The 26,679-nt window shown below is 36.6% G+C and overlaps 1 protein-coding gene across 2 annotated transcripts in view; it reads right to left on the reverse strand.

Moving 5' to 3' along the window:
• Positions 1-1,755: 1,755 nt before the first annotated feature.
• Positions 1,756-26,679, reverse strand: part of LOC108361993 (serine-rich adhesin for platelets) — a 76,382-nt gene continuing 51,458 nt past the window's right edge. For both annotated transcript variants that reach the window (XM_017614812.1, XM_017614811.1), the window contains exons 3-8: positions 9,356-10,637; positions 9,050-9,263; positions 8,332-8,990; positions 3,927-4,129; positions 3,633-3,785; positions 1,756-2,698 (exon numbers count right to left, since the gene is read on the reverse strand). In XM_017614812.1, the coding sequence (XP_017470301.1) occupies positions 2,564-2,698; positions 3,633-3,785; positions 3,927-4,129; positions 8,332-8,990; positions 9,050-9,263; positions 9,356-10,637 (2,646 nt within the window). In that variant the 3' untranslated portion in view covers positions 1,756-2,563. The remainder of the gene's footprint in view (positions 2,699-3,632; positions 3,786-3,926; positions 4,130-8,331; positions 8,991-9,049; positions 9,264-9,355; positions 10,638-26,679) is intronic.

Here is a 26,679-nt window from a genome sequence, read left to right on the forward strand (position 1 = left end):
TTTTCTTAAATACTAGTAAGAAGGTGAGTTAATTGAAACCATAAATAAACTTACATAGGTAGGTTTTTTTATATAAGTACTTATTTGCATGTTGGGTTGCACACAATTTACTTTTGTTAAGATTACAACTGGAAAAGACTATTTATGAGTGATACTTATAGAAATATTTTGGTTGATTGGAGTATTCCTTTTAAAAACTGAGAAACAATGCCGACCAACTTGCATTCATTAATTATGCGGTATTTGCATAATATGAATGCATAGACTTCATTCATTAGTGACAACTACCACTGGTAAGAAATGTATGCAATTAAGAACAGATTCTAGTTAAAGGTCAGCGTGTAAGTATGCTGGAATTGGCGAATTTTAATTAATAATTAGTTATTTTTCATTTCAATTTTATTTGTTATCTGCACTTTGCTAATCAAGTGCGGGGAAATTTTATGGTTAGGTTGAACTTTCTCATTTTTTTCTTTGTTTGGTATCATTTCATTAATTTTAGCATTGCTATGCACTACCGTAAAAATAACACGCAACTATTTGTATGGTATGTACGAGTATTTACTTAATATCATTTTAGGTATTAATTCTACATAATAATCATACATACATATGAAGTGTTTCTGGAAGGAAACTGACGGTTTCAAAATCGCATATTTTGGCATTCGCTTACTGCTTATTTATTGGCAAGTATGTTTCTCCTTTGATTAATTTCATTTATTCTATATACGAATAATTTATATTTGTGCTACATACTTTTTTAAAGTAGCTGATTTCTTTTTAGTTTTTGGTTGATAAAAAATTTCATAGCAATAAAAACAAATATCTCAATAATTTTAATATATATGTACAATAGTTTTTTGAAAAACAGTGGGTCAGCGATTAGCGCCAATTTATGAATATAGCTACTGAATTAAACATAGCGAGATTAAAATTTTAAAGTCAAAATTCTATTGTTTATAATGTTATTTTCTTCTATATTGTTTGTTGGCAAAATACATCACCTGCTGGATTCTTGGCAATTGAAAGGAGAGTTTTTACCAGCGCTCGCAAGTTCGATGTATTATGAACACTTTTAGACAAACATGGTAGTGTGCTGGCGTATTACAATATTGCCAACCAAATAAATGATATTTCTAATGAAATTGATACTGGTCTGGACCGACCCAACAATTTTTATTCAAAGCCAGAGAGATCAAATTAATAAAGTCTGTCTTTCGTTTCTTAGGCGGCGGCCTTTTCTTGTGTTTGTTTTAGCGGATAAATACTTAACCCTGTCTAGAGTCAGATCGTATGCACTTAAATCGTCGTCCCTTATCTCAAGTTTAAATTTACAACTAACGATAGACACAGGAAACGGGTCAGGGTCTAGTCTGGGTAGTTACAACATTTAGCCTGCTACAGACCGTAATTTGGTCTTTTTGCTTTCTGCTAGACTATCTTTCATTGTCCAAAGATTCGCTTTTTTAGAGGACGCATTAAGCGATTATCAGGGACAATAGTGTTGGATATGACTATTCGCCAGTGCGAAATAACTGCAACAGCTGCGGACTTGGTACAAAACAACGATCACACTTTATTAGTCGGGTGAACGTGCGCTCTCAGACTCATCGTTGAGGCGTGCTTGGAGAAATTTGTCTGCAATGTCACGCTCAGGAGATTTCTTTGACTGGGCATGCTTGGTTGTTTAGATACAAACGTAAAAGTTAAAACATCGAGAAAATGTCAGCTTGTTTAAAAACATTCTTAACGTGTTTTTTATATGATAAGCATATCTCTAGCAAGAAAATAGGGTTAGTGCAAAGTTTGTAATGCCTTATCGAAAGATTGTGATGTTAATTAATGAATTTCTTACACGTTATCCAAATATTGTACATTTCTTCATTTTATAACTACTTACACACACATCTTATCTAGTACAGATGTACATACATCTATATAATTAAAATCCGTCGTACCCTACTTCACTCTAAACACATTTTGGAATGTGTATAAATTCAGTCAAATTTGGTTTTGCTTTCAAGCGCTTTATGGACAATTTTTTAATTGATGTTTATTTTGCAAAATAATTTCTTGGACAATTTGCAATTTCTGTTCACAACTCTTAACTACTTAAATTAAATTTATAATTTAAAATTCTTGTCGTTTGAGCTTTAACTCTATTTCTTTTTATTCGTTATATATTCTTATGCAATTGGATGGAAACTTATTGCTGCGCTTTTCAATATATTAAAACAGGTTTAATTTAAAAAAAGCGCCACGGGGCATAAAACCAGTCAAAGACTTAAATTAGTTTTTAAAATATTACAACTAAAACTAAAAGTTGTACTTTGGAAATGGGCGTTGTGTGGGGGCAACTCTGTATATGGGCGGGCACTGGTATTTAATACTGCGCGTTTGTGCTTTCACTTTATTAGCTACTTGCTATGCTAGCAATGTTATCATCATACATACATATAAAGGGTGCTTTTGTTGGGAGATCAGCTCGAAGCCACAACCAGGCTAATTGATGATTACATTTTGATTTCTTCTTTTGTACCGTGATTTTCATTCAAGCGCACTTTTAGGTACTACGTTGATTATTGTTGTCACCAAGCAGATCTTCAATGGCGCCAGTTAGACGTCCTTTGCTCAGCGCATCTACCAGCATCCGCAAACGTTCCTCGCGCTCTGAATGGCGTCGCTCTAACGAAGAGACCTGTGTTTATGTAAGAAAAAAACAAACAATTGTAAACAAAACATAAGAAACCATTATTAAGATACAATTAACCCACAAAATTCCTGTTACATGTGAGCAAATTAAATTTCCACCATAAAATGACAACTATAATAGCCATTGATGCATTTAACCAGAAAAAAAAAATTATTTCGTAATACGCATTTATATGACAGAGCAACGACGCATTGATATTACGTGCCGGGGATGAATCCGAGCTTCGTAGAAAGAAGCGCAGCACAAGAAATTATGATTACGTAAAAGCAATTAGCTATGCTTATAAATTAAATGATAAATGAAGATACAAGCGAAAAAATGCGTAACGGCAAATAAATAGTTAACAACTGAATTAAAGTGGAAGAAAACTGCATAAATGGCAAAGCAAACATAAAAGTACCGCTTTAAAAGCCATAAAAAATGCAAAAGCACATACATATATACCTTTGAACATACATATATAACAATCAAAAGCGGCAGTTAAAAAAGTACCAGTAAAGTGTTAAGAAAAAATTATATGGCAATTAAAAAGCAACAAAAATCATATAAACGCCAACAAAAACTGATAAATTAATTTTTAAGTACATTGTAGTTGGCAGTTATGTACACATAACACTTGTTCGCATTTGTCTGATTCATTTTTCATTGTATGACTTTTGGCAAATTGTTGCATTTCATAGGACGTTTTTGTTTTTTTGTGATTTGATTTCTATGCTTTTTGTTGCATTCAGACATGCGCACATGCAGATCGTCTTTTGGTCAACTTCTGTTTCTTCTTTACCGCAAAGGGGCCAGAGTTGCTGCTACGGCAGCTTTCAATCTCTTCTTCAAATCCCGTTTGCATTTGATTGTGGTTGTTTCTATCATTATCGACTATACCACCACCACCACCACTACTAGTAGTATTCGTCCCACTCACCTTAGCTTTCAACGCATAGTAGTCGACTGGCAATTTGCGGCGCTTTTGTGTGGCAAACGCTTCGTCGCGTTCATTTAGGCGCTGCTGCAAGACACGCACCGTTTCATGACACGAGGCCAACTCACGTTCATGGGCACTTTGTAGCGTTTTCAACTATATAATTAAAGTGACAAGAAAATGAGGAAAATACATATGTTAACATGTAGATAGGTTCAAAATTGTTAATAAGGTCTAAAACGATATGTATGTATGTACGTATTTGTGTAATATAAATTATGCTTATGCAGTACTTACATCGCTTAAACGCTTATCATGTAGCACTTTATAGTCCGATTCAAGTAGCTTAAGCTTATTTTGCGCTTCCCGCAACGCTTGACTCTCCGTGGTGGCTGGCATTTGTTCGCTATGCGCTTGGCTATAATGCTGTGAATCGTAGCTGCGTCGTGACATGCCTAGGCAAGTATAGCTGTTCCACTGCGACTTATCCGATTTAAGTGCTACATATGTATATGAAGAGAAGTGCAAGAAAAAGTGTTAAGTATTGTATATTAGTATGCATTTATATATGCCCGTATATATGTTTAAATAAATATGTACAAGGGCTAATATGAGCTAAATATTTGCATCAGTTTTGAAGTGAAACTTCTTTAGCGCCGGTTGGTTGGTTGGGATTAAATCGGCAAATTCAACGGAAATTGCACACGGAAATGGTTGCGGCTGAAACAATTGCTTCTTGAGTGTATGCACATGGTATTAATTTAACAAAAACATGCTAATAAAAGGTTAAAGAATAGCACTTAGAAAAAGACCAATACAAGAATGAAAGTAACTTTTCCAACATCGAGTACAGGTACAACTGAAACTTCATTCTAAGCTGTTATGCGAACTGAATAACTTAAATAAACCACCACAGTATAGTAAAAGCTCCTTAAAGACATATACATAAATGGCTTTGTACAACTAAATCAATTCCGACTTTCGGTTAGGTATTGGAAAATTTCAGCAACTACTTTTTACGACGCAATAAAACGCACACTCTCTTCAAAAGCGGCACTGCTGCTTTTGGAGCGTACAAATTCAACGCAAGTAATGGTAACAATATAAGTAGTTCTCTATTTAGAGAATATAATCATTAGGCATATGACTTTTTTAAGATTTTATATACTTATGAGAAGAGAATGAGAAGTGATGAAAACCAACAAAAGTAATATTTTTGTCAAACTTTAGTACAAAACGGTGACGTAACGAACTCCGAGGAGGTATAGTGGTACTGAAAAAAACATACATATAAATATGTATGTACATGGAAAATTTCCTGCAAACCGATTTATGACTGCGATCGAAAATTGGTTTCTTTCGGTTGATAGATCGTTAAAAAGGTATTTTTATGTTAACTAAGAGAGTAATTCTGGCAAATAAACTCACTATTGTCTTTCGAAAGACAAGAATTTTCGTAAGAAAATTGTCAATTCTGGCAACCATTTTGAAAGCACTTTTCTGCCTTCCGAAAGCTTAATTGAAAGATTTGCTAACGAGGAGGTCTTGAGGCTATTCTGTCTGCCTTTCAGCAATAACTTTTCCAAAATTTAAATTAAATAAAAAGAAATCCAACATTTTTTTCTTTTTAAAACAATAAAAACTAAAAATTAAAAAAATAATTAACTTAAAATTAAAAAAATTTCATTAAAAAAGAGAATATAAATAAAAAGAATGTAAAAATTAAATGTCATACAAAAAAATTGTTTTCTTCCTAAACCACTAAAATCTAAAAATTAAAAATTAAAATCCAAAAAACAAATAAATTAAAATAATAAAATAAGTACCTCGAACAATAACATTTAAAGAAAATTAAATAAAATATTAAAAAATAATCATTTATCTTAATAATTTAATAAAATAAAAGAAAAATAAATAAAAAATTAAATGTTTTTAATAATTAAATGAAATTTAAAAAAATATATTTTTCTCTTTAAAACAATAAAATTCAAATATTAATAAAAAACTAAATTAAAAAGCAAAAATTTATGTAAAAAAAACAAAACACGTCATAGAATAAATTTCTAAAATAAAAATGAAATCAAAAATATATCGCTATCTTAGATTGAAAAGTTGCTAAGTCCACTTTTTAAGAAAACTCATAAAAATGGTTAAGGTATTTGTTTTATTTTTCCCCCGTTTATATTCAATCAAAGGCAAATTTTCTTAGGCCAAAAGATGCAACGAATATCCAATAAAAGCCAAAATAATACGAAATCTTTTAGTAAAGACCGAATCCTTCTGATTCGTATGGAGTTTTGCCGCGCCTTAAGCACGCAAAATCGTGCATTCAAAGTTTAGCGAAATATTTGAAGAAAATGGCTATAAGAAATTTTCTTCATCTCTTTACGAAAGCAATTTAAGTGAAAAATGATTTTAATTTATTGAATTTTATATGGAAATTTACAGAAAAAAAAATTTATTTTCTTATATTTTTCTTTTTAAATCAATAGAAACTAAAAATTAAAAGAAATTTTTAGAAAAAGAAAATCAAAAAAATGCATGCTCAGGTATTTTTTGCTTTTTTTTTGTAAGACTTTCGTGGTATAGTATAATCAACATGAACCAACGACTACATATCACATAATCAGCCATCGTTGTATTTGTAATCGATTTTCAGAAAAAAGTTTTCGTAGCGTTTTTGACATTTTTCGGTTTTGTTTACACCGTCTTCTACCTCTTCGTAGTGATTTTTTAGCGGTTGAATGTGTTTTCTGCAACGATTTTAATTATAAATTTTGGTTTATTACATATTGATGATATAAAATGAAGTGCCGTGTGATTGGAACAAGCTTGTGCGTATGTTTGGTTTGCCAAAAGGCGTAAATTTGCGTGAAAAGTGGGTGCACGTTTGTGGCCAGAACGTTGGCATTGAAAAATCGACCCGTGATAATGATATGCGACTGTAAAACACTTTCAATCATGAAAACTATATTTTATGAACTTTTTTTGCCAATTGTCATCAAGTTTCAGTTTGTATATTTTATAATAAATACCAATCTAATCGCACTCAACCACCGCGCCTTTTTCATTTTCTTTGTTTGTTTTCATTCTTGAGCAGATGTCAAAAACGCTCAGAAATATACTTTTTTCTTGCTTCTTTGATTAGGCGATCTTGTATTATTGGTTCATGGTATAATTAACATCTTTCAAACAATCTTGCCTACTCTCCTTCAATTGTCAGAATTGCCCTGTAAAATTGAGATTACGGTAGATAATTAAATTCACTTGTCAAAGAAGGAAATTAAGGTGAACACACTTTGAAAGTAATTAAATAAAGAGATTAAAAAGAAAACTCATGTTTGACTGTTTTTAGAGAGCAATTATGATGTAAATCAAAATCCGCTCGAAGTAATTTTTTAAACTAAGATAATAGTTAGCTGTTTCTTTATCGACCCAATTTTTTTTACTCGAAACCAGGCGCAAAACAGCGCGTGCAGACATAGTCGTTTATCGTCGACCTGTTTCGTAAGAAAATTAAAAAGCTCTTTTTCTACTTCCGAGCATGCTCGTAGCAGTCTTTGACCCCACAGTTTTCGTAACTTTTTTTCGACATATGTACATGTGCATGTAGGCATGTATGTAACTTGCGAATTCCATTTCTTTCCTTACTAACGACATAACAATGCGTTAATTTGAATTAATGTATAATTTTGGCTGATATCAAACTATTAAATGAAGTTATTACATAACAGATAGCGCGATCAATATCAAATACATAGTCAACTTTTGAATTTTAAATAGGAACAGCTTGAAAAATAGCAAAATGCATACATACGCATGTAATTAAAAATCTTGTCCAAAATAAGCCGGCAATAAATTTACAGAAACCAAAATAAAGTTATGTATATTGTCAAAGAAACTCTAAAAAACCATGTTTGCTACTTTCGCTTTCAAAAAAACCCTTGTCATCGTTGTAGCGCCAGTAATTGGTGCGCACGAAAAAAAAGAAACAAAAACAAAACAACGCACACTTCACAGAGGCTATTAACAATAGTCAAATCCAAATAGAGATGATCAATATTGCGCGCTGCGTTGTCTTGCTTCGAAGCGTCACGGTCGCTGACATAATACAGCGTTTTTTTTAACACATGCGCTGCACAGCCACATCGTTGCCGCCAGCAGTGACATCGACGACGACGAAAACACATTTTGAATGCGAGACACGTGGTAAAGGTGCGCTAATGGATAGATGATTAAACAAAAACGAAACAAGTGCGCTACTTATGCCAACTGAGTGCATTGCTTGCGCCAGTAATAAGCGCCTAAGTGATTGAATAGCGTACACCCGCACTGCGCTGTGAAAATGTCTCCCAGCCGTGTTGCACACGCATTGGATGGCGGTAGAGTTTACAACACGATAACCGTGCTTAATGCGTCATTTCTATGTACGTGTCTACGATTGAGCAGAGAAAGTCCATATATCAACGCCGCAAATAGATCTGCCTATCACAAACCAAGGGGAATTTATATAGATATGCACGACGCGCGTTGCCGAAACATTAAATAATTGAATACGGCAAATAATGGAAAATTTCAGTATTTTCGATGAAGTATGTTTTCTGTACGCCTGCGCAATGCATTTATGCACCCATTCGTATATGTGTGTAAATGCGTACATATGGATATACATTTATATAAATATGTAAAATTACGCGCTCACCGTCTTTCTCACGTTGCAGTTTCTTTATCGTCTTCTTACACTCTTCTAATTCACGCGTTAGTCGCTGCATTGCCTTGTCCTTGATCGCCAAATCGACGCGCATGCCTCGTATGGTGGCCAGCAAGTGTGCGTCCTCCTTTGCCGTTACATGCGCATGATGCGCGGAAATTGACAAGTCCGAATGTGAGACGGGCAGTTTCGAGGCCAAGGCTGAGCTCAGCGTGCCCATTGCAGTGACTAGCGGTTTGCGTATGCCGCTTTGCTTCGAATTCGGCCGTGAGGTGTTGGGCGTTGAATTGGCGGTGCTACTGGTGCTGGAACTAGCCGAATGAACAGCGCTGGAGGTGCCAATTGTATTTGTGCTGTGATCGCGTGTGTTCTTCGTTTCGATTGTTTGTGTGGAGGTTGAGCTGGTGCAGCTATTGGCATTGGCATTCGTATTCGCAACGCCGTCGCCGCCTGTGTTGAAAGCGGTATTTAAGCTGGCGCGTTTGGTCACATCGCCGCTGCAGCCTGCCTCATTTTCAACCTGCACGACGTTCGCGTCTGTTTGTGTGCAATTGTTGTAGAAGTTTTCCGCTTTCTTCGAGACGAAGTAGTCCAAGGTGCGCACTTGCGATTCTATCTTCTCATTTAGTTTCGTGTTGATTTCCTGGAGGCTATAACAATCAACAAAAATTAAATGTGCGAAAAACTCTTACATTCGTAAGCCGCTTACCTTAACACCTGCGTCTCTAAATCCGCTATGTGAGTTTCGTATTTGGACTGCACCGAGTTGAAACGCGCCTGTACGTTAGCGAGTATTTGTTGTGCTTTTAAATCTTGCTCCTTGGCGTCCGACTCCAGCTGCGCAATACGCTGCTCTAACAGTTTTCGACTGTTCACATTCTCCTGGTCATTATTCGCACATTTTCCTGGATTTTTGGAGGCGACTAAAACGGAAGTAATGAGTTGTATTAATTTTTTTCTTATCGAACTATGTTCAACACGATTTTTCGGAACAAAATAATACTTATCCGCTCACCAATTAGTGCCGACACCGAGTCCGGATGTTTACGCATCAATATACGCTCCATTTCGCGGCATTGCCGGTGCAGATCTTGTATGGTTTTGCCATCTTTGTTCTTCAGCTCTTGCGCGCGCTTCTTCTCCTGCCTGCTCGTCTCCAACTCACTTTGCAACGACTTTTGCAACTCAAGCGCCTCATTCCGGTCTGCACGCGCCGTTTTCAATTCGGTTCGCAGTATGTTGGCACATTCATTCAGATGTTGTACATCTAATTTAAGCATTTCAGACTCCTCCTGTAGTTTGGTATTACTTTCGCGCAAATCGCGATGCAGCTGTGACAGCGAATCGTGTTGTATGCGCAGCGATTTCAGGCGTTCCTCTGTATCCTTTAACTTCTCCTGCAACTGCTCGATCTCCAGCTTGAGCGCATGCTCGCGGCCAACATTCGTCGCAAAAGGCTCTATCGGCGAAGTGAGCGCGGATACCAAGCGCTTCGGTGAAGAGTTCACTGACTTGTCGCAATAGGTTTTGGCTGGTATTGGAGTGGAGATGGTCCGATGCGGACTGTAAGGGCCAGGCGTGCATGAATGTGAGGACTGAGTTTGGCTGATGCCGCTATCTGGCGTGGTCATCGAGGAGCGTTGTGCGGCGGCGGCAGCGCTGTAACCGCCTGAATTACGACGTTCCAGCACGCTTGGGCTGTTATACTGCATGGCGCTAAAGTTGAATGTGCTGCGACGCGCCGGACTGCCTCCAACGCGCTGGGCATGCGATTGAGATGCATAGATGGCGTTGTGAGGCTGGGGTGCTGAAAGCGGCTGCTGTTGATGCTGCTGTAACGGTGCGTCACAACTAGGTCGACGAGTCATCGCGTTTCCGCTGGCCTGTTCATTTTGATTCGCATTCATATGCGGAGCAGTATGAAACGACGTAGACATAGCTGATGGCGATGATGACACTGACAAATGCCCCGTGTAAACGGTGGTTGTGCTGGTAGTGATGTTAGTGCGGCTATTTGTGGCGCTTTCTGCGGTATTAGCGCCAAAGGAACTACTTGTGCCATCTGCGCTTAGTGTATCGGCATCACCGTCTCCATCGCCATCGCCATCGCCATCCGCGTCAGCGTCAGCATCAATATCAACACTGTCATCGTTATCGACTTCGTTGGTGAAGTTGTTCGTCGATACTTCATTTGCAGCATTCGACTCAACGGATTGTATATTGTTGACCTCTGCTGGCGACCCTTCATCATTTGGCATTAATTCAATGTTTTCAATGCATTCGGTGATTTCCTCTATCTGTGAACGAATTGAAGATGAAAACAAAGTTTGAATTGATTAGATAAGAAGCAGCAATAAAAATAGAATATTTCCAGTAAAGATAAATTTAGAACTTTCCTCTCGAGGAAAACTACAGGTGGAGAAAAAAGTAATGTTTGGTAATGTAAAAATTGCGTGCTTGCTGGGATGAAACAAGTTTGAGACCTACACGATCGAAAAAGTAGGTCCTAAGTAGGGGCTATTTCTAGTTTAAAGCAAACATTAAGATTAAAATTTTCTACTGCATATGTATTACCCATTCGCTTATATAGTCATTTATGTTTTCACAATGAAGGGTAATGTATTGCATCATACTAGGAAAATATGTACGCTTAGCTTTCTGCATGCAAGCAACGTGTATGTCCTTCAATATTTTTCCAGCATCAATTTTACCTTTTTCAAGAGTTTAATATGCCGGCACGAAGCTTACTTTTTAGATCCTAATTGATGCTGAACGTTTAAATCATCTAAAAAAAAAATAAGCTAAAATGCAGTCAATTTACGTAATTGCAAATCAGTTGCATCGAAAGAATGGGCGTTTTTTTTTGACGACACCACTTTCGTCTAAATTGCGGTTTAAATAGGTGAGTGACATACCAGATGGAAGGTCGAAACAAGATTAATTTGGCAAACAAAGGATTCATTAATGCAAAAATAAGTATGTATGCATTTCCAAAAGATTTATTAAAAGTTTACATAGCACTTATTAAACGGCATAGTAATGGCAATAGAATGCAATTTTTTCTAAAATGACAGTAGGCGATATACATTTCGTTCTATAACTATATCACCACCAATTTCCCAATTATACTAAAACGATTAACTGTCTTAAAAAGCGGCAGTTATTTCAGTTTTGGCCACGCTTATTCTAGATTCAATAACAAAAGTGTGGAGACGACTCAACCGTATAGTAATTTTTGATAATTTCAAAGTGCAATGAGCCGACTAAATATCATTGTGCAATATAGAACCAGTACTTCTCAAATAAGTCGTTGATAAGATATAGATAGAATCTTAGAAACGCAGATGTGGTTTCATATGTTTTGGCAACCATTGTACCACCACTGTCTTAGGAGACCTGTAGTAAAATTTAGCCGAAAATTTTTTTCAAAGAAACAGTTAACTACTAGAGCGGTTATTTTAAAAAAAGGGCAGTTAAAGGAAAAAAATATTCTCCAAAATTTCGTCTGCGGATTAAGGGATACATACATAATATTTCATAAAAGATAATAGGGGTAGAAGATATTCGTCTAAATGTGTAAACTTATGAAACACTTAAATTTTAGAGTTACATAAACAAACCACATAAAACCAAAATTTAAGAGATTTACGAGGTCTTTACGCGTTTAGATGAATACCATGAATATAATCTTTTGGCAAAAAGAGGGAGTTTCAAACCTCCCTTCATTTTCGAACCATAGTAGGATACTCTTCAACACTGACTTTGAGATATAATTATCCAAGCCAATACGGAAGAATCACAAGGATCTTTCTAAAACTGATTAGGCAATAGCAAGCATCAGGAGGCTAGATGGCGCGTGGACCGATTCCAGCTTGGAAACCTTGATGGACGCATACTTCCCAAGGTGCACGTATGTTTCAAATAGCTTACAGGGATATCTCTTAGCCAGTGCATCGGGAAGTCGAATGAAGAGCTAGTGAACAAGGAGAAGGTTACATGGGCTATCAACTCGTTTGATCCTTACAAGTCCGCAGAACCGGATGGTCGTAGCGGTCATGTTACAACACTCCTGTGAAAGTGTGGTTCAGTGTATTTACAAGATGCTTGGCTGATCAGTACGTACCCAAAGTTTGAAGGGAGGTCAGGGTGATATTTATTCCAAATGCAAAGAAGGCAAACCACTCCTCCCCAAAGGATTTTAGACCAATAAGTCTTATTGTTCATACTAAAAACGCTTGACCTACTCATAAGGGACGAAGAGGATACTTGCTATACTAATTCTTGCCAACATTTAGTGGGCTGATGGAATCGGCACTGGGCACTGTTTCCAACTGGGCAAAACAAAATGGGCTAGGAGTTAACTCTTCCAAAACCGAACTGGTATTGTTCACAAGGTAAACAAAAATCGGATTATTCTGGACCGGATTAGGGGCCCTTAGACTGAGGGAATAAAAACTGTGTAAGCAGACCAACTACGTGCACGCAGCGGTTTTGAAGATAGTTAATAGTGGATGGCGTAACGGAGTCAAGGCGAACTTATGTAGATGTCGAAACTGACTACCACACGTCATCCTGGGATTTTAGTTTTAAGATTCCCATACACTTTCCAACCCGAGAATATTGGGAAGGTGGCCTCTTATCGGTAAATGATGGTATTTCCATCTACACCAATGGTTCAAAGATGAAACAAGGATTCGGCTTGGGTCTGTATTCCAAGGATCTACAAATAAGGCAATCATATCGCCTGCCTGATAACTTTAGTGTCTTTCAGGGAGACATTTTCTCCATAGAAAGGCGGATTGTCTCCGTCAGGGAACGTCACTATATTCGTTGATAGCCAGGCGGCATTCAAAGTATTAGGCACCAAGGTAGTTAAGTGGAAGCAGTTCGGAAATATCGTGCGACGCTGGCTTCACTGAGTCACGTCAAAACCTCTCTGTGCATGGGTCCTGTACATAGTAATGTACAAGGGAACGAAATAGCCAAGAAAATTCCAAGACCCGCCTTATCAGATTTATATTTTCATTGTCTATGCTTCTGCACTATACATCAGCACGGGCCCAACCAGTTATGACTTTTATAATAAAAGTTTCGAGAAAATGAGAATTTTTTGAAACAAATGCAGGAAAAAGTTGACTTTAACTTTTTTCAGTAAAATGATACCAGTTAAAACCGAGTCAAATATATACTATTTTTCTTTGCAAAAATAACAATAACAAAAAATATAAATCGAATTCGATCAAAAAATACTAATAAAAATTTATGATCGGATAGGGTGAAAAAATCGTAAGATAGTGTTTGTGGCATAGTTAAAAAAAAAAATATTCTCAAATACGGTTCGATCAGATTAGTTTCGTATGGATGAAGAACAATCAAATTCATAAAGAGCTTTGCTCGGGCGATTTCACCCAAACGATTTTCATCTAAAAATTGTAATATAACTATTATTTTCCGTAACCGGTTTAATACGATATTAAATATTCATAAAAATTATAATTCATTAACACTGAACTTTATTTGGGCAACATACTAAATATGTATGTAAGCCATATACCCATTTCATTACAGGGGTCAAAGTCCGCGCATAGCTTCATATAAACACATGAATATCAATATTTTATATGCCATATGTGCATGCATACAGTTGTGTGCAAAATAATAAGGACAAAATTCAAAATGGTATTGTTTGCAACTTATGTTTATTTATTTTTAATAATTTTCATTTAAAATTTTGTTCGATCTATGAATAAAAGATTCAAAACTTACACAAAGTTCACACAAATAAATCAAACTTCCAAAAATTGTCACTAAAATTTATAACTTTTATTAATCAACAAGAATTTTTAGCGACTTGAAACTTGTCCTTTAATATTTTGAGAAAATGTTCGAGTATGCAGTTTTGTAATTTTAGTATAAATCACATCGAAAATTTTCTAAAAATAATAAAAGACTAGTTTCAAGTCGCTAAAAATTCCTGTTGATTAATAAAAGTTATAAATTTTGGTGACAATTTTTCGAATTTTGATCTATATTGTCGTAGTTTGAACTATATTTTAAATGAAAATTATTAAAAATAAATAAACAAAAGTTGTTAACAATACCATTTAGAATTTGGTGCTTATTATTTTGCACACAACTGTATGTACATACATACGTACGTACCAAGGCATGAATTATTGTCGTCTGCGGTCAATTTTTCTACTGCATACTAAAAATGGTGATGAACACAAACAATGCAAAACCACTTTCCATTTTTTCTTAAACGAGAAGAAAAGTGCTTTGGCTTAATGCCATACAGTAGTTCACATGCCTAAACGTTTATAAGTGTCGTACATATCTATGCATATGTAGGTATGTATGTATGCGCATGTGTATGAGCGCTCATTGTACAAAATAGATAAAATCCAGAAAATCCACTAAGATCGCACAAACTTACAACGGACAAACGCTGTCACTTTCAACGATGCCGCAAGCTTTTTACATTACCTGTTCGAACAAAAACAACCAACTAACAATTGACCAACCAGTGGAACAAGCAACAAACAAAACGGCCAGCACTAACTATTGTAAAAGCATTAAGGCTAGTAGTTGAGCAAACTTATGGATAGAAAACGCCAAAAAATTTCCAATTTCCTTCTATCGGAACAATTCATCTGTGCCTGACCGCAATATAAAAAAAAAATTAGAAAAAAGCAACTCCATATAAAAAGTGCAAGCAAAGCACAGCTTTAGTGGACGATCTAAGCCGGCTAGCATAAGAGAGGTAGGTGCCACTTGCGGCTTGAGCCGCTACAACAACAACAACGAAGAAACCAATAAAGGTGCAGCACTTGAAATGGTGCAAGCAGTTACTTTAAATTTTTTGATGTACGGGCGCATGCCCAGCAGCGGTCAGAGCTTCGAAAGGAGCACGACTAAATAGGCGATCGACGAAAAGATGCAAAAAACGCCCACTTAGCGATTTTTTTTTAGTTTTACCAACATAAAGGAGTTTGAATTTCAAGCACAATTCGAGAAAATTGTTGGCTCTTGCACAAGTGTGAAATCTCTTTAGGTGATGGAGGGGGTCTTCACGCAGTTTAACAAGTGTTTAAAAGAAATTTGCGAAAATTATCATTTTATTTGATCTACGGGGTTCGAATGAAATTCACAGCTAAACGCGAATTTCACGCGTACTTAACGGCTACTTATGATCAAATGCCACTGGCAAAAAGTTGAATATAAAAAAAAAAAAAAAAATTGTGGAGGACAATTTCACTGCTTGGGATTAAAAGTTGGCGATTTCAGTCGAACAGATTGTGACCTTAAGTGGTTTGATAAATCCACTTGGGCTGCCAATATCTACAAAAATATTGCTTTGCTTTTGTGAAAGTGAAAGGAGTCAAAGCGCGTATGATTTCATTTGTAATTGAAGTTAATTGCAAAATCGTTTAGAATGAAATCGAATGGGTATGAATCGAGTAGGCGTATCTTTCGATCCATCCAAAATATTGGCCAGCGAAAGTGACACAAAATAAAGTCAATGATGAAGCATTTACAAATATTGCATATATAATATAAGTAAATATGCAATTATATAACCCAATGAGCGAAAACCTCTAAAAACAACATTTGTAATCGCCAAAGGTCCAATCTGGCATCTATAGAAAAATTCACAGTTAATATTTCCAATAAATAGGAGTATTTTATATTCACTAGGCATACACTTCTTAATCAAACAATAGATCGCCTTATTCATAGGTTTGTCAATTTGAGTCGAAGAGTAAATTTGTATTACAACGCTTGACAAAGAAGATCAAATATTCAAAAATACAAAGCACTGATCACTTATTGATCAACGAGTGATCCGCCTATTTATCGATTCCATCGATATCTATGCAAATATCTAAACAAATGCAATTAGAATACTAAAAATCAGTAAACATATTTGACCTACTAACCGCAATGGGATTACAATGACAACAAAAAAGTAATGGGATTACAACGACAACAAAAAAGCAGAATAGCTTAAGTTGATGGTGTACAAATAAAAAAAAGAAGCAATATTTTTACAACGGCCAATGTGCGTCTACGCGGTTATATGCGGTTATTATTACATCTATGAAAAAGAAAGAAAATATGAATGGTCAAATTACAAGCAGCAATTTGAAATCAAGATTATAACACAAGTATGTTAAGTAAACAGCGACAAGTAAACAAAATGCAATGAAGAATACATATTGAACGTGGCATATACTATGTACATATGTATGTATGTAGACATAAAGTTATATATGGGCATTCCCATGGTGGCGCACGTGACAGTCGTACGATTTCAATGTGATACAAAAAAGGAATACCATTTGTTTTCTTTAACTTTTTTGGACCATTGTATAGCACATAATTAGCTCTATATTTAACCGAAAAATGAAATCAATCGAACTGCTTGGTCCTGAAATATAAGCATTTAAAGAGAGCGTCGTTACGTGACAAAAAATGGAAGTTGATTTTTTCTTTTCTTACAAAATCTCAAAACTCTGCGAATTGTGGATGGCTATTTTCATGAAACTTATTTTAACATGATTTGGAGCAATTCTAGTTGTTTTTAGAGTTTTTTGAATAAATGCAAATTGTTTCAATTCTCTTTTACAACGCCAAGTGTGAAACATGACGTGACGTGGCGTCACGTGACATAAATTTCCATCGTTATATTTTTGTTAATATTGCTTTTAAATGAATTTTTAACGCAAATAAAACATGTATTTTATGTAGAATATACTTTATATTTTGACTTTAGTGCCAATTCAGGGTCAATTTATTAGAAATCTATGATTTATAATGTTTCAACCACATACGCCAAATTCGAACCAAATCCGACCATAAATACGGTTTTTCGAAATATCTCGACCTTGGCACCACCTAGGAACACCATTTTATGCAAACATGATTCTACTTACATAGCCAGTATATATTTTAAAAAGCAGACAAATCGGCCCGTAAATACGTTAGATATAAAACTTTTATTTTTTTGTCGTGGTGGACCTTCCGCTGGAAACACCCATATGCAAACACTTTTCAAAATAAAAACACACTAGGTCGTCAAATACATGCATATGCACATACATATATGCCGGTTAATTCACGTGATGTTAGTTGACTTGTTCTTCCCCAAAGAGTTATAATAGTGGAGTGGCAGTTCCGGTTACGTAGACCGGACTGTCGTAGGAACGACAAATTATATATCGATATTTTCGTCTCGAAAACACATTTTTTTCCAAAGTTCAGTGACTTCAAGTTCTAGTAGTTACCCATCAGATCTCAGTTCCCACCACCCTAATGTACCATCTGAATGTCTAAATTAAGGCTCGTGAAAAATCATTTAACTTTTACTAAGGAAGTATTTGGATTATTCTAGCAAAAAAAAAAAATATTGCCGAATGTGCGCTAACGGTAAAAAAACGACAATTTTTTCCCTGTTATGGCGTTTCTACTGTAAGGCTGCGTTTCACTAAACTCATTTAAGTGGAAATTAATTTTAATTTAATTTTTTATTTAATTCTCAATTAAGTGTTTTTCAGTTTCAAGAAGCTCCTTATTTAAATAACTGAGTAAAAATATGGCAGCACCGTGCTACAATTGGTAGTAAAAGCGGAACTTTTTTTATTTTTTGTAGTGACTAACGATTAATTCTTAGCTTATGCCTTGATCACACCTAACGAGTAGAGTAGCGAGACTATAAGCTAACACTGACCGGAAAGAATTGTGTGGGTGAGTAGGCGTGTTTGCGTATTTAGCTAAGTAGCGTATTTTCATGTGACGAGCGAGTCTGTGAATCGCTGCGCGAGGGGTGATGCATGAAGCGGGGAAGTAATACTCAGCGGGATGCTAGGAATATTGTCAAGGTAGCTCTGTGGAATCGATTCATAACTGCTGCAGAAATTTCCATGAAATTGAACGATAGCACCAACATGAAAATTACCATCTCAACGGCACAGCGTTGCTTAAAAAAGAAATTGGTCACGAAACGACTGGGAAAAATTTAAACTTATGTAAAATTTTCTTACTGGAGGGATACGTTAACCCCACCGCCTACATTGGCATTGTTAAAGACTGCCTTTTACCAAGTATTGCCAAGTATTGCGGGGCTAAGCGAGTTGGTAACATTTCGTTTTTCAATCTCTTCTGTGGATTGTGTCGATATCAAGGCCGGGGAAAACGCCTGAACTCGAGTCTCATTGAGAACATGTGGTCAATTTTAAAAAACAAAGGTACGTCAGCCAAAGCTGACTAATGTCAAAAAGTTTAAAGAAAACATTGATATTTCTTGGTATAATGCTATTTTGCCGGACTTTATTCGGAAACTTTACGAAAGTATGCCTTCCCGAGTGGAATGCGTGATCAATGCGAGAGGACGTTATACCCGGTATAAATATGTTTTTTTTTTTCAAATATTCTTACGAAATGAATAATAATGTTTTTAATGCAGTTTAGTTTTTTTTTTCATTTAAACAATTAAAATTAAATACATATTACGGAAACTAATGTTAGTTTGAATTTAAATATTTATGCCTATTCAACTTGTTGCTGTGGCATGGACAGCCTTTTAAGAATTATGCTTAGAGAACTAATATAACCAACTAATAAGAGTTACAAGAAATACACTCACTTTTAATCTAAAACTATGACTTTTGATATTACGATCGACTTTTTTTACCGTAAGTTTAGTGGCGACTCCTAGGTTTGTCAAAAAAAAAATCGAAATTGCCTGTCAAAAATACTGTGGACTTAGGGGTGCCCGAGAAACTTTTTTGTTTGCTTGTAAGGCGGTATGGTCTAATATGCATCCTGTAAAAATATTAGAGCCAAAAGAAAAAGATTAGCTCACGTTAAGAGCATATTAAGTCGTCGATATTTAAGACATCGGTATGCGCGACTATTATGAATTCATGCCAAATAAAGTGACTACATTATATAGTACACTAACTAATGCAAACATATCGGAGAAATGTCGAGCTTTACACAGGCGCGTGCGCGTGCGCGAGTTGAAAGTAAGCATGTACGAGATGCGGCCGCTATCAGAATCCGAAACGTATGTATTTAGTTGAAGCTGAGAGCAGAGAAAATAAAGAAAAATACATATGACGATGGAGATACAAAAGCGCGCAGTGGCGCCATCAGCATAAAGTTCAATGGAGAAAAAAAATGTAAAGAGTTTAACAACGATCACTGATCATCAATCAACGACGACGCGGAGCAAGGCAGCGCGTCATGCAGCCACGCACGGGGCACCTGTATCGTAAAAGCGCGAACGTCACTTGACTCTCAGCATTGAAATTACTAAACACTTACAGGTACAAGTATTTTAATGGTCAAGCGGAGCTAAATGAAGCTGATTGGTGTACATATGTACATGCAAGGCGACTGGCTAACAATGAGCGCCACGCCAGTTGTAAGCTGTTTTCAGAGTGCATGCGCAACGGCTTTTAACACCGCTTATACTCGCGTCATCATTGTCATCACATTTACATACATAACACGCTCCGACATTTGCTCTATGCGGCCAACTAAGTTTGTGTTGTTCAAAATAGTATTTAACATAAAAATATCAGCAACCACAATGAACGGAGAAAGAAAATATAACAAATAGTAGTATAAACGAGGACGACAAAATTTAAAGCTCGCCCAGCCGGCATCAAAACGACAACAAGAGATAGCAGCAGCAGCGCCAGAGAAGTAGCCAAAAAAAAAAACTTAAATGTAATGGCAGCAAGTGGCGGTGAGCAGCGTCAGTAGCAGCATGCCGCGTACATCGAAAACGAAATGGAATTACTTTCCCAAATGTGGTATAAAAGCGCCATAGCGGCAATGGGACATGTCTCATTAGTGTTTAGTGTTAGATCTCGTCAAGATGTGCGCCGGGAGATCCCAAGTGTTTTCGTTAACGTCGCCGCCGCTTTCAACGCGGTTCGCGTTCTACACAATCGCTCTACTATTACTTTCCTTTGCTGCCCAACGCGCGTCATCAATGTCACTCGAACGTTTGGGTGTCGATCAAAATGAATTGAATTCGGCTTTGGTGGCAGCAAGTGGCAATGAGAAGAAAGCGGAAATGGTTCATGGTGGAGATATTGTGGTAGACGATATGGAGTTGGAGGCTGTACCCAACAGCGGAGATACGAATGCATATTTGTTAGTGCCAGCCGGTGGAAGCAATGAGCGTGAAAGTGTTGAAAAGAATACGATTGATGGTGGCAACGGTAGACCAGACGACAATCCACAGCCTCATGAAACTGCAGACATGCTGATGGTGGAGTCAAATGATGCGCCATTACACGTGGCCTTTCTTGCAGTGCCTGTAGAACAACAAGAGCCGGTGGCTGCCGAAGAAGATACAAAGCATGACAATAATGCCTCACCGCACGATAACGGACGCATGGATGACGAAGCTTCAATCTTAACGGATAAAATTTTGGAGATCCCTACCGAAGTAGACAAGCAAGAAATTGTGCCAGTCGCAGTTGATGAAACGCCACAGGAATCTGTTGAGAAACTAGAAGTCGCCGCATTAAACGCTGGGGAAGGCGTGGACAGTGAGAATACAATCAGCGCCGAACATGAAACTTTAGCTGACATGATCTCGGATGCAGTGCTGGAAGTGGAAAAGGGTATGGAAGAAGCACAATTGGCAAATGAGTCAGCAAACAAAGCTGCGGCTGCTGAAAGTGAAGCTACGGGAATACAGGAACCCACTTTGGCAGCAGTCGAGGAGGCAGAATATTCTAAATACCAACAGGACGAGGAAAAACAGCCGGCCATTGAGAGCTTATCGGCAATGGAAGAACATAAGTTACCCGTGATTGTTTCGGTGCCCATCGATGCAATACAAACGCAGCATGAAAATAGTGAAGAAGATGTCGAACACTCGCTTGAGAGTGAAGCGGTTGTAGAAGAAGCTAATTTGGAAGAAAATGAAATTAAAGAGGACACAAAAGAACAATTAGTGGAAAATGAAAATACCGAAGAAATAGCAGCTAGGCCGGCTGAAAGTATTGAGCCTGCAGAACTTGTGCCAGTGGAGAGCGCTGCTGTTCAGCCAAATGAAGGAGACTTAGAACCACATAACGAGCAGATTGAAGAAGTGTCAGAGCCGCAAGACTTGCCGGAAGATGCTGAGCACTCACAAAACGTTGAGCAGCATATTAAAGAGCATGAAATAATAAATAGTGAGTCAGAAGTCAAAAGTGAAGAAAATTTGGATGACATCAAAGCAGAGACAAGTGCAGGCGCCGAGGAGGATGAAGTAAATCCAATGGCAGAATCTATTGAAAAAGAAATAACAGCGGAGATAGCCGGCATGATTGCTGAAGAAAAGGGGGAGCTTGCACAGAACGAGGACAATCGGGAAGATGGCAAGCAAAAAGAAGCGATGAAAGAGGATAGTCAAACGGAGGAGGACCACAAAATAGCGAATGATATTCAAATAGTTGAAGAACCCCAAAGAGCAGAAGTAGTCGACGCAGCAGATGGAGATCAAATTGCGGAAGAGAGTCATACAACAGAGGAAAAACAAGCTGTTGAAGAAACTCTAGCTGCCGAAGACAATAAGACAGCAGAAGAAGTATTGCAAACTGTCGAAGAAAGTCAAGCAGTTGAAGACATACAAACAGCAGAAGAAGCGCAAACAGCTGAAGAAAACATTAAGCAAGGACAGATTGATGAGGCAAATGAAGCAGAAGAGTTAAAGCGGAAGGTGGACAAAATTCAAGTGGATGAATTAAAACCTTTAGATACCGTAGCTGAAGAAACAATCCCTGTAGGAGAAGTAGCAGACTTAGCTGCACCAGAGGAAGTTACTGCTGACGAGATTCGCGAACAAGAACTGAAGCCAGAGACAATACTGCCCGTGGAAAGCAAGCCTGAGCAAGTTGCAAGCGTAGACAGCAAACGAGATGAGCCAGTTGTAGAGCAAACGCAACCGGAGGAGGCAATAATAGAAGAAAATAAACAAAAAGACGTAGAACAACAAGAGTTGGTGACGGACAACCAGCAACCAGAAGTTACTAGTGCAGAACTTCAACATACAAATGTCATTCAAGCTGATGAGAAAGGAGAAGCCACACTTAGTGAAAACCAGCAAGCGGTGGAAGAGAAATTAGAGGAAGACTCAATTTTAGCACAAGCAGCGGCCGAGCTGGAGGCAGAAAATTTAGAAAAGTTAGAGCAACCAGAAATGACAAATAACGAAATGCCGGCTGAGCAACAAAATCTAGAACAGAAGCCAGAACGGGAAGAAACACAAACGAGCCAAACGGAAGAGATACAACAGCAACTAGAAGAACAAATGGGCGAACCGCAGCAAGAGTCTGAGGAACCACAACAACAAATGGTTGAACTCGAACAAGAAAAATTAGAAACGGAAAATCAGCAGGAAGTAGAAAACTTAGAACAGGAGCAGCAATTACTGCTGGAAGAATCAGAAAAGTTGGCACCAGAAGCCACTTTCGGACAACAGCAGCCAATTATCGAAATGCAACATAGTTCGGACGCAGAAACTCAACCGCAGCTCAGCCAGCCTCTTGCTAATGTGCCAGCACAAGTGCCCAGTAATGTTGTTGAAGAATCGCTGAATAGTGGACACATTGAGTCTGCTACCTCGCTCCTTACAACGATCATACAGCCGCCACAGGAACACACATATCCACAGCAACAGCAACCCACGCCGGTAGAAATCGAAAATGTTGAAGCACCATCGACGTCAACACTCGTAGGTGTCAACAATCCACCAGCAGCAGCAGCAGCAGCAGTGGCAGCATCCTCAGTAGCGCCAATAAATGTCATGGATAGTGTGCTCAATTATGTGAATGCCTCATTTATGCAACTTAATAATAACAACAAACAACAACAACAACAAGCAACACAAACCATTAAGGATGATAATGATGATGACAATGATTTAAATGCACAGTTGAGACGATACGATGGTGCTCAGGTCTGGAGAATTGTTGTGCAAAATGATCACGATAGAAAAATGGCGGATGAACTGCAAACTAAATACGGTAAGTGGCCAGTTAACAATATTTAACAATAGTAAATAACAAACAACAGGTAGATCAGAGAGCGAGCGTGGGAATGGGGGATAAATAATGTCGTGGCAGTGAAAGTGAATTTGTAGTTAGTTGACTTGCTTGCAGCGAGTGTGGTATTGGCAGTGAAATGTGCAGGCAAATAAGCTATGCGAGGAGCGTCACAGGAACTATACATACTATACCACATAAAGGCAGCAGCAGCCCCAGTCATTTTTTATGGCTATTTACAAATAAAAAAAGCAAACAAAAGCAACTGAGATAAGTGGCGACGCGATAATCTTTGCTTGTAGAAGTGACCGTCAATGGGTTTTGTTGTAAAAGCGTTGTAATTAGGCTAATGGCACTGCAGCAAAGTGACGGCCTTTGAACTGTTTTTAATACATATTTTAGTTTATACTTGGTATATAGTATTTTTCTTTGTAAGCCAGACAATTGTGTAGATAGAAAGCTTGCAAAACGCTTAAATGGGCGTCTAAACAGACTAAAGTGGCAAAGAGAAAGACAACGGCATTGTCGAAAATGCAAAGTTGGGGAAAGGGGAAGGGAAAAAATATGACCTACAAGCATTCAGAGTATTATTCTTTTGATGATTTGGTATGCAAATTTAAAAAGTTTAAAAATGTTTAAAAACGATATTTTATAGTAGATTATACCTAAACAATTGACTTGCTGGTTAAAGCTGAGCAAAGGACTATGAAAGATTTTAGATACATATTTATGCGCGAATTTAACATAAAACCAACATTACTACGACAAAGAATGAAGAAATGTTTAGCACAATATTGATTTTTAGTGTACGTAGCAAAAACAAAAAATTGACTTGTGTGTGTAAGTATGTAAGGGTGCCTCACAAAAAAAATATACGGATTATAAAATCTATTATATTCTAAGACTTCTGCCAAAATATTTCAGAAAAATATTAAGATTTGCGTAAGCTAGGTCGATTTTATGATACTTCTAAAAATTGATGTTTTTTTATAAGTAAAATATGGTTTCAATAATATATATATTTTTTTAAATCACCTGAGATAATAGAAGAGTTAAAGTTTAAAATGTCTGCGTAAAAAAATATAAACATTAAATATTAAGAGCGAATTCAAAATATTGAGATTTTGGAGGTACATATTTTCAAACCAATTCAGCTCACTTGAATACTTATATTTTCCAAAATATTTAATATAATTAATTAGAAAATAATTAATTCTACAATTCTTATGAAAAAATAGTGCTGATTTTTCATGAATAGTGCTGCGCCCTAATGTACATATGTACATATACTAGACCGTGCCAGAAAGTTTGCTATACACCTTCAATCAAAAGTATTTTACCAGGCAATTTTACAAAACAAAAATTAAATTGTCGAACTTAGGGGTCGCCTTTTTTTAAGTTTTCATAGCTTCGGTATTTACCGTCAAATCTTAAAGTATAATGTATTAATATTTTTGCCTCGAGAAGACAATTTTTTTTCCAAAGTTCACTGACCTCAGCATCCCGTTCTAGTACTTACCTAACAGTTCTCAAAACTTATCACCCTCACGGCCACCCTAATGTCAGTAAATTTAAGTACCTCAAAACTTATTTAACTTTTGCTAATGAAGTATTTCGATTTGCTCCAGTAGAACTATGTAAAAAAAAATATTGCCGAATGTACATACATACATAAGTGGCATCGAAAAATTTAGAGATTTTTTTTTTAATTGCCTTGGAATAAATACATTAGGCTCCGGGGTGTACGGCGAAAAAGCCTTTTCGTACATTTGTAAGTTTTTCAAAGCCCTTTATTTAAATATATAAAAATCTAAAGTCAAACAATGAATCTAAATGTAACGTTCAATTCTACAAGTAGATAGTTTTGTAGAGAACAAAACAAGTATAATGGTCTGACGGACGGTGAACAAGCAGAAAGACCTTTCTGTCACTTTTCGGAAATCAGTTTCAGAAATGAAAGTTGCAAGGTGTTACTGCAACTCAAAGGGCACAAATCGATTTCGGAAATATATTTCAACTTGCTCGCGCTGCACTTGCAATCTGCAATTCGTCTTTCGAAAATAAAAAAAAACTCTTTCGAAAGACACTTTACATGCAAGGTGTGACGGCTCATGCAACTGCTTTCTCAATTTGACAGCCTTTTCGAATTATATTGCCACGTCTGACAGTTACCTTAAAACTGCACTGTCACACTCAAATTCAATCAAAATCATCATCAAAATTTTTTGATTGAAAAGTTTGAAATCTTTTTGAATTTTCCTAATTTTTGTATGAAGTTCGAAATTCGGACTTACATGACTTTTGTTAAATGGTGAGCTAAACTTCCATATAAGTAAATAAAACATAAAAAATAGCCAAAACTTGATAAAATTTGGCGTGCCTATTTATTTTCCCGCCACTGTGTATAAAAAAGACTACTACGTAATTGTTTCTGTTACGATTTTTCACGCCCTTAACTCCGATTTAGGCTTACCGTAGCATCTAATTTCGATAACGACTTACATATTTAATTACATAAATTAGTTGCATTTTGTCAAATCCAAAGCTAATTAATCTGCGCAACCGCAGCATTACTAACTAAAGAAAAGTTTCTCATATGAATACTATAAGAAAGTCACAACACTTTCCTGCATTTGCAATTAGGCTGCCTCAATACCCTCTACACAAGTCCACCATTCATTTATTTATTTTTATTTTTGTATTAAACTTAATTTCACTTTGGTTTCTAATTTGACTAACTGATTTTGTATGCTGCAGCATGCTGCTCCATCACACAACGCTGCTATGCATAAAAAAAAAAATTTGTATGCAATTGGCATTTAAGACGAGCAAAGAAAGGAGACTGGCTGACTATACGGACTATGAAGTGAACAAAAGCGGTAGCTTTCTTTGCAAAGGCTTGAATGCGAAAGTAAAAGTTAAAAATTTTGTAAAGCAATAAAAATAAGTAATCTACATAAATTCAAATCATTCAAAACGATGTAGAAAGAAATTCATTGAGACAAATATTTTAAACGAAAAAATTGAAAATTAGCCTACCAAAACAGCAGTTTATGCAGTTAACATAGATTTTTAAATTAAGTAAATTTTCAGCATAAAATACGAAAATAACGCTTTTTCTGATAATGCATAAGTATGTAAGTACATGTGTATGTATGTAGTTGGCTACAAAGGTCGCGGCAAAACAATCCATAAACACTGCAAAAAATTATGCGACTAACTTATAAGGAGCGTAGGTGCGGATTGATCTCCATTGGGCATTTATTATTATATACGTCGCATGTAC

Source organism: Rhagoletis zephyria, unplaced genomic scaffold (assembly GCF_001687245.7).
Source record: "Rhagoletis zephyria isolate East Lansing unplaced genomic scaffold, Rhagoletis_zephyria_1.1 Rzeph_scaffold_00906, whole genome shotgun sequence".
Classification (NCBI taxonomy): Eukaryota; Metazoa; Arthropoda; class Insecta; order Diptera; family Tephritidae; genus Rhagoletis; species Rhagoletis zephyria.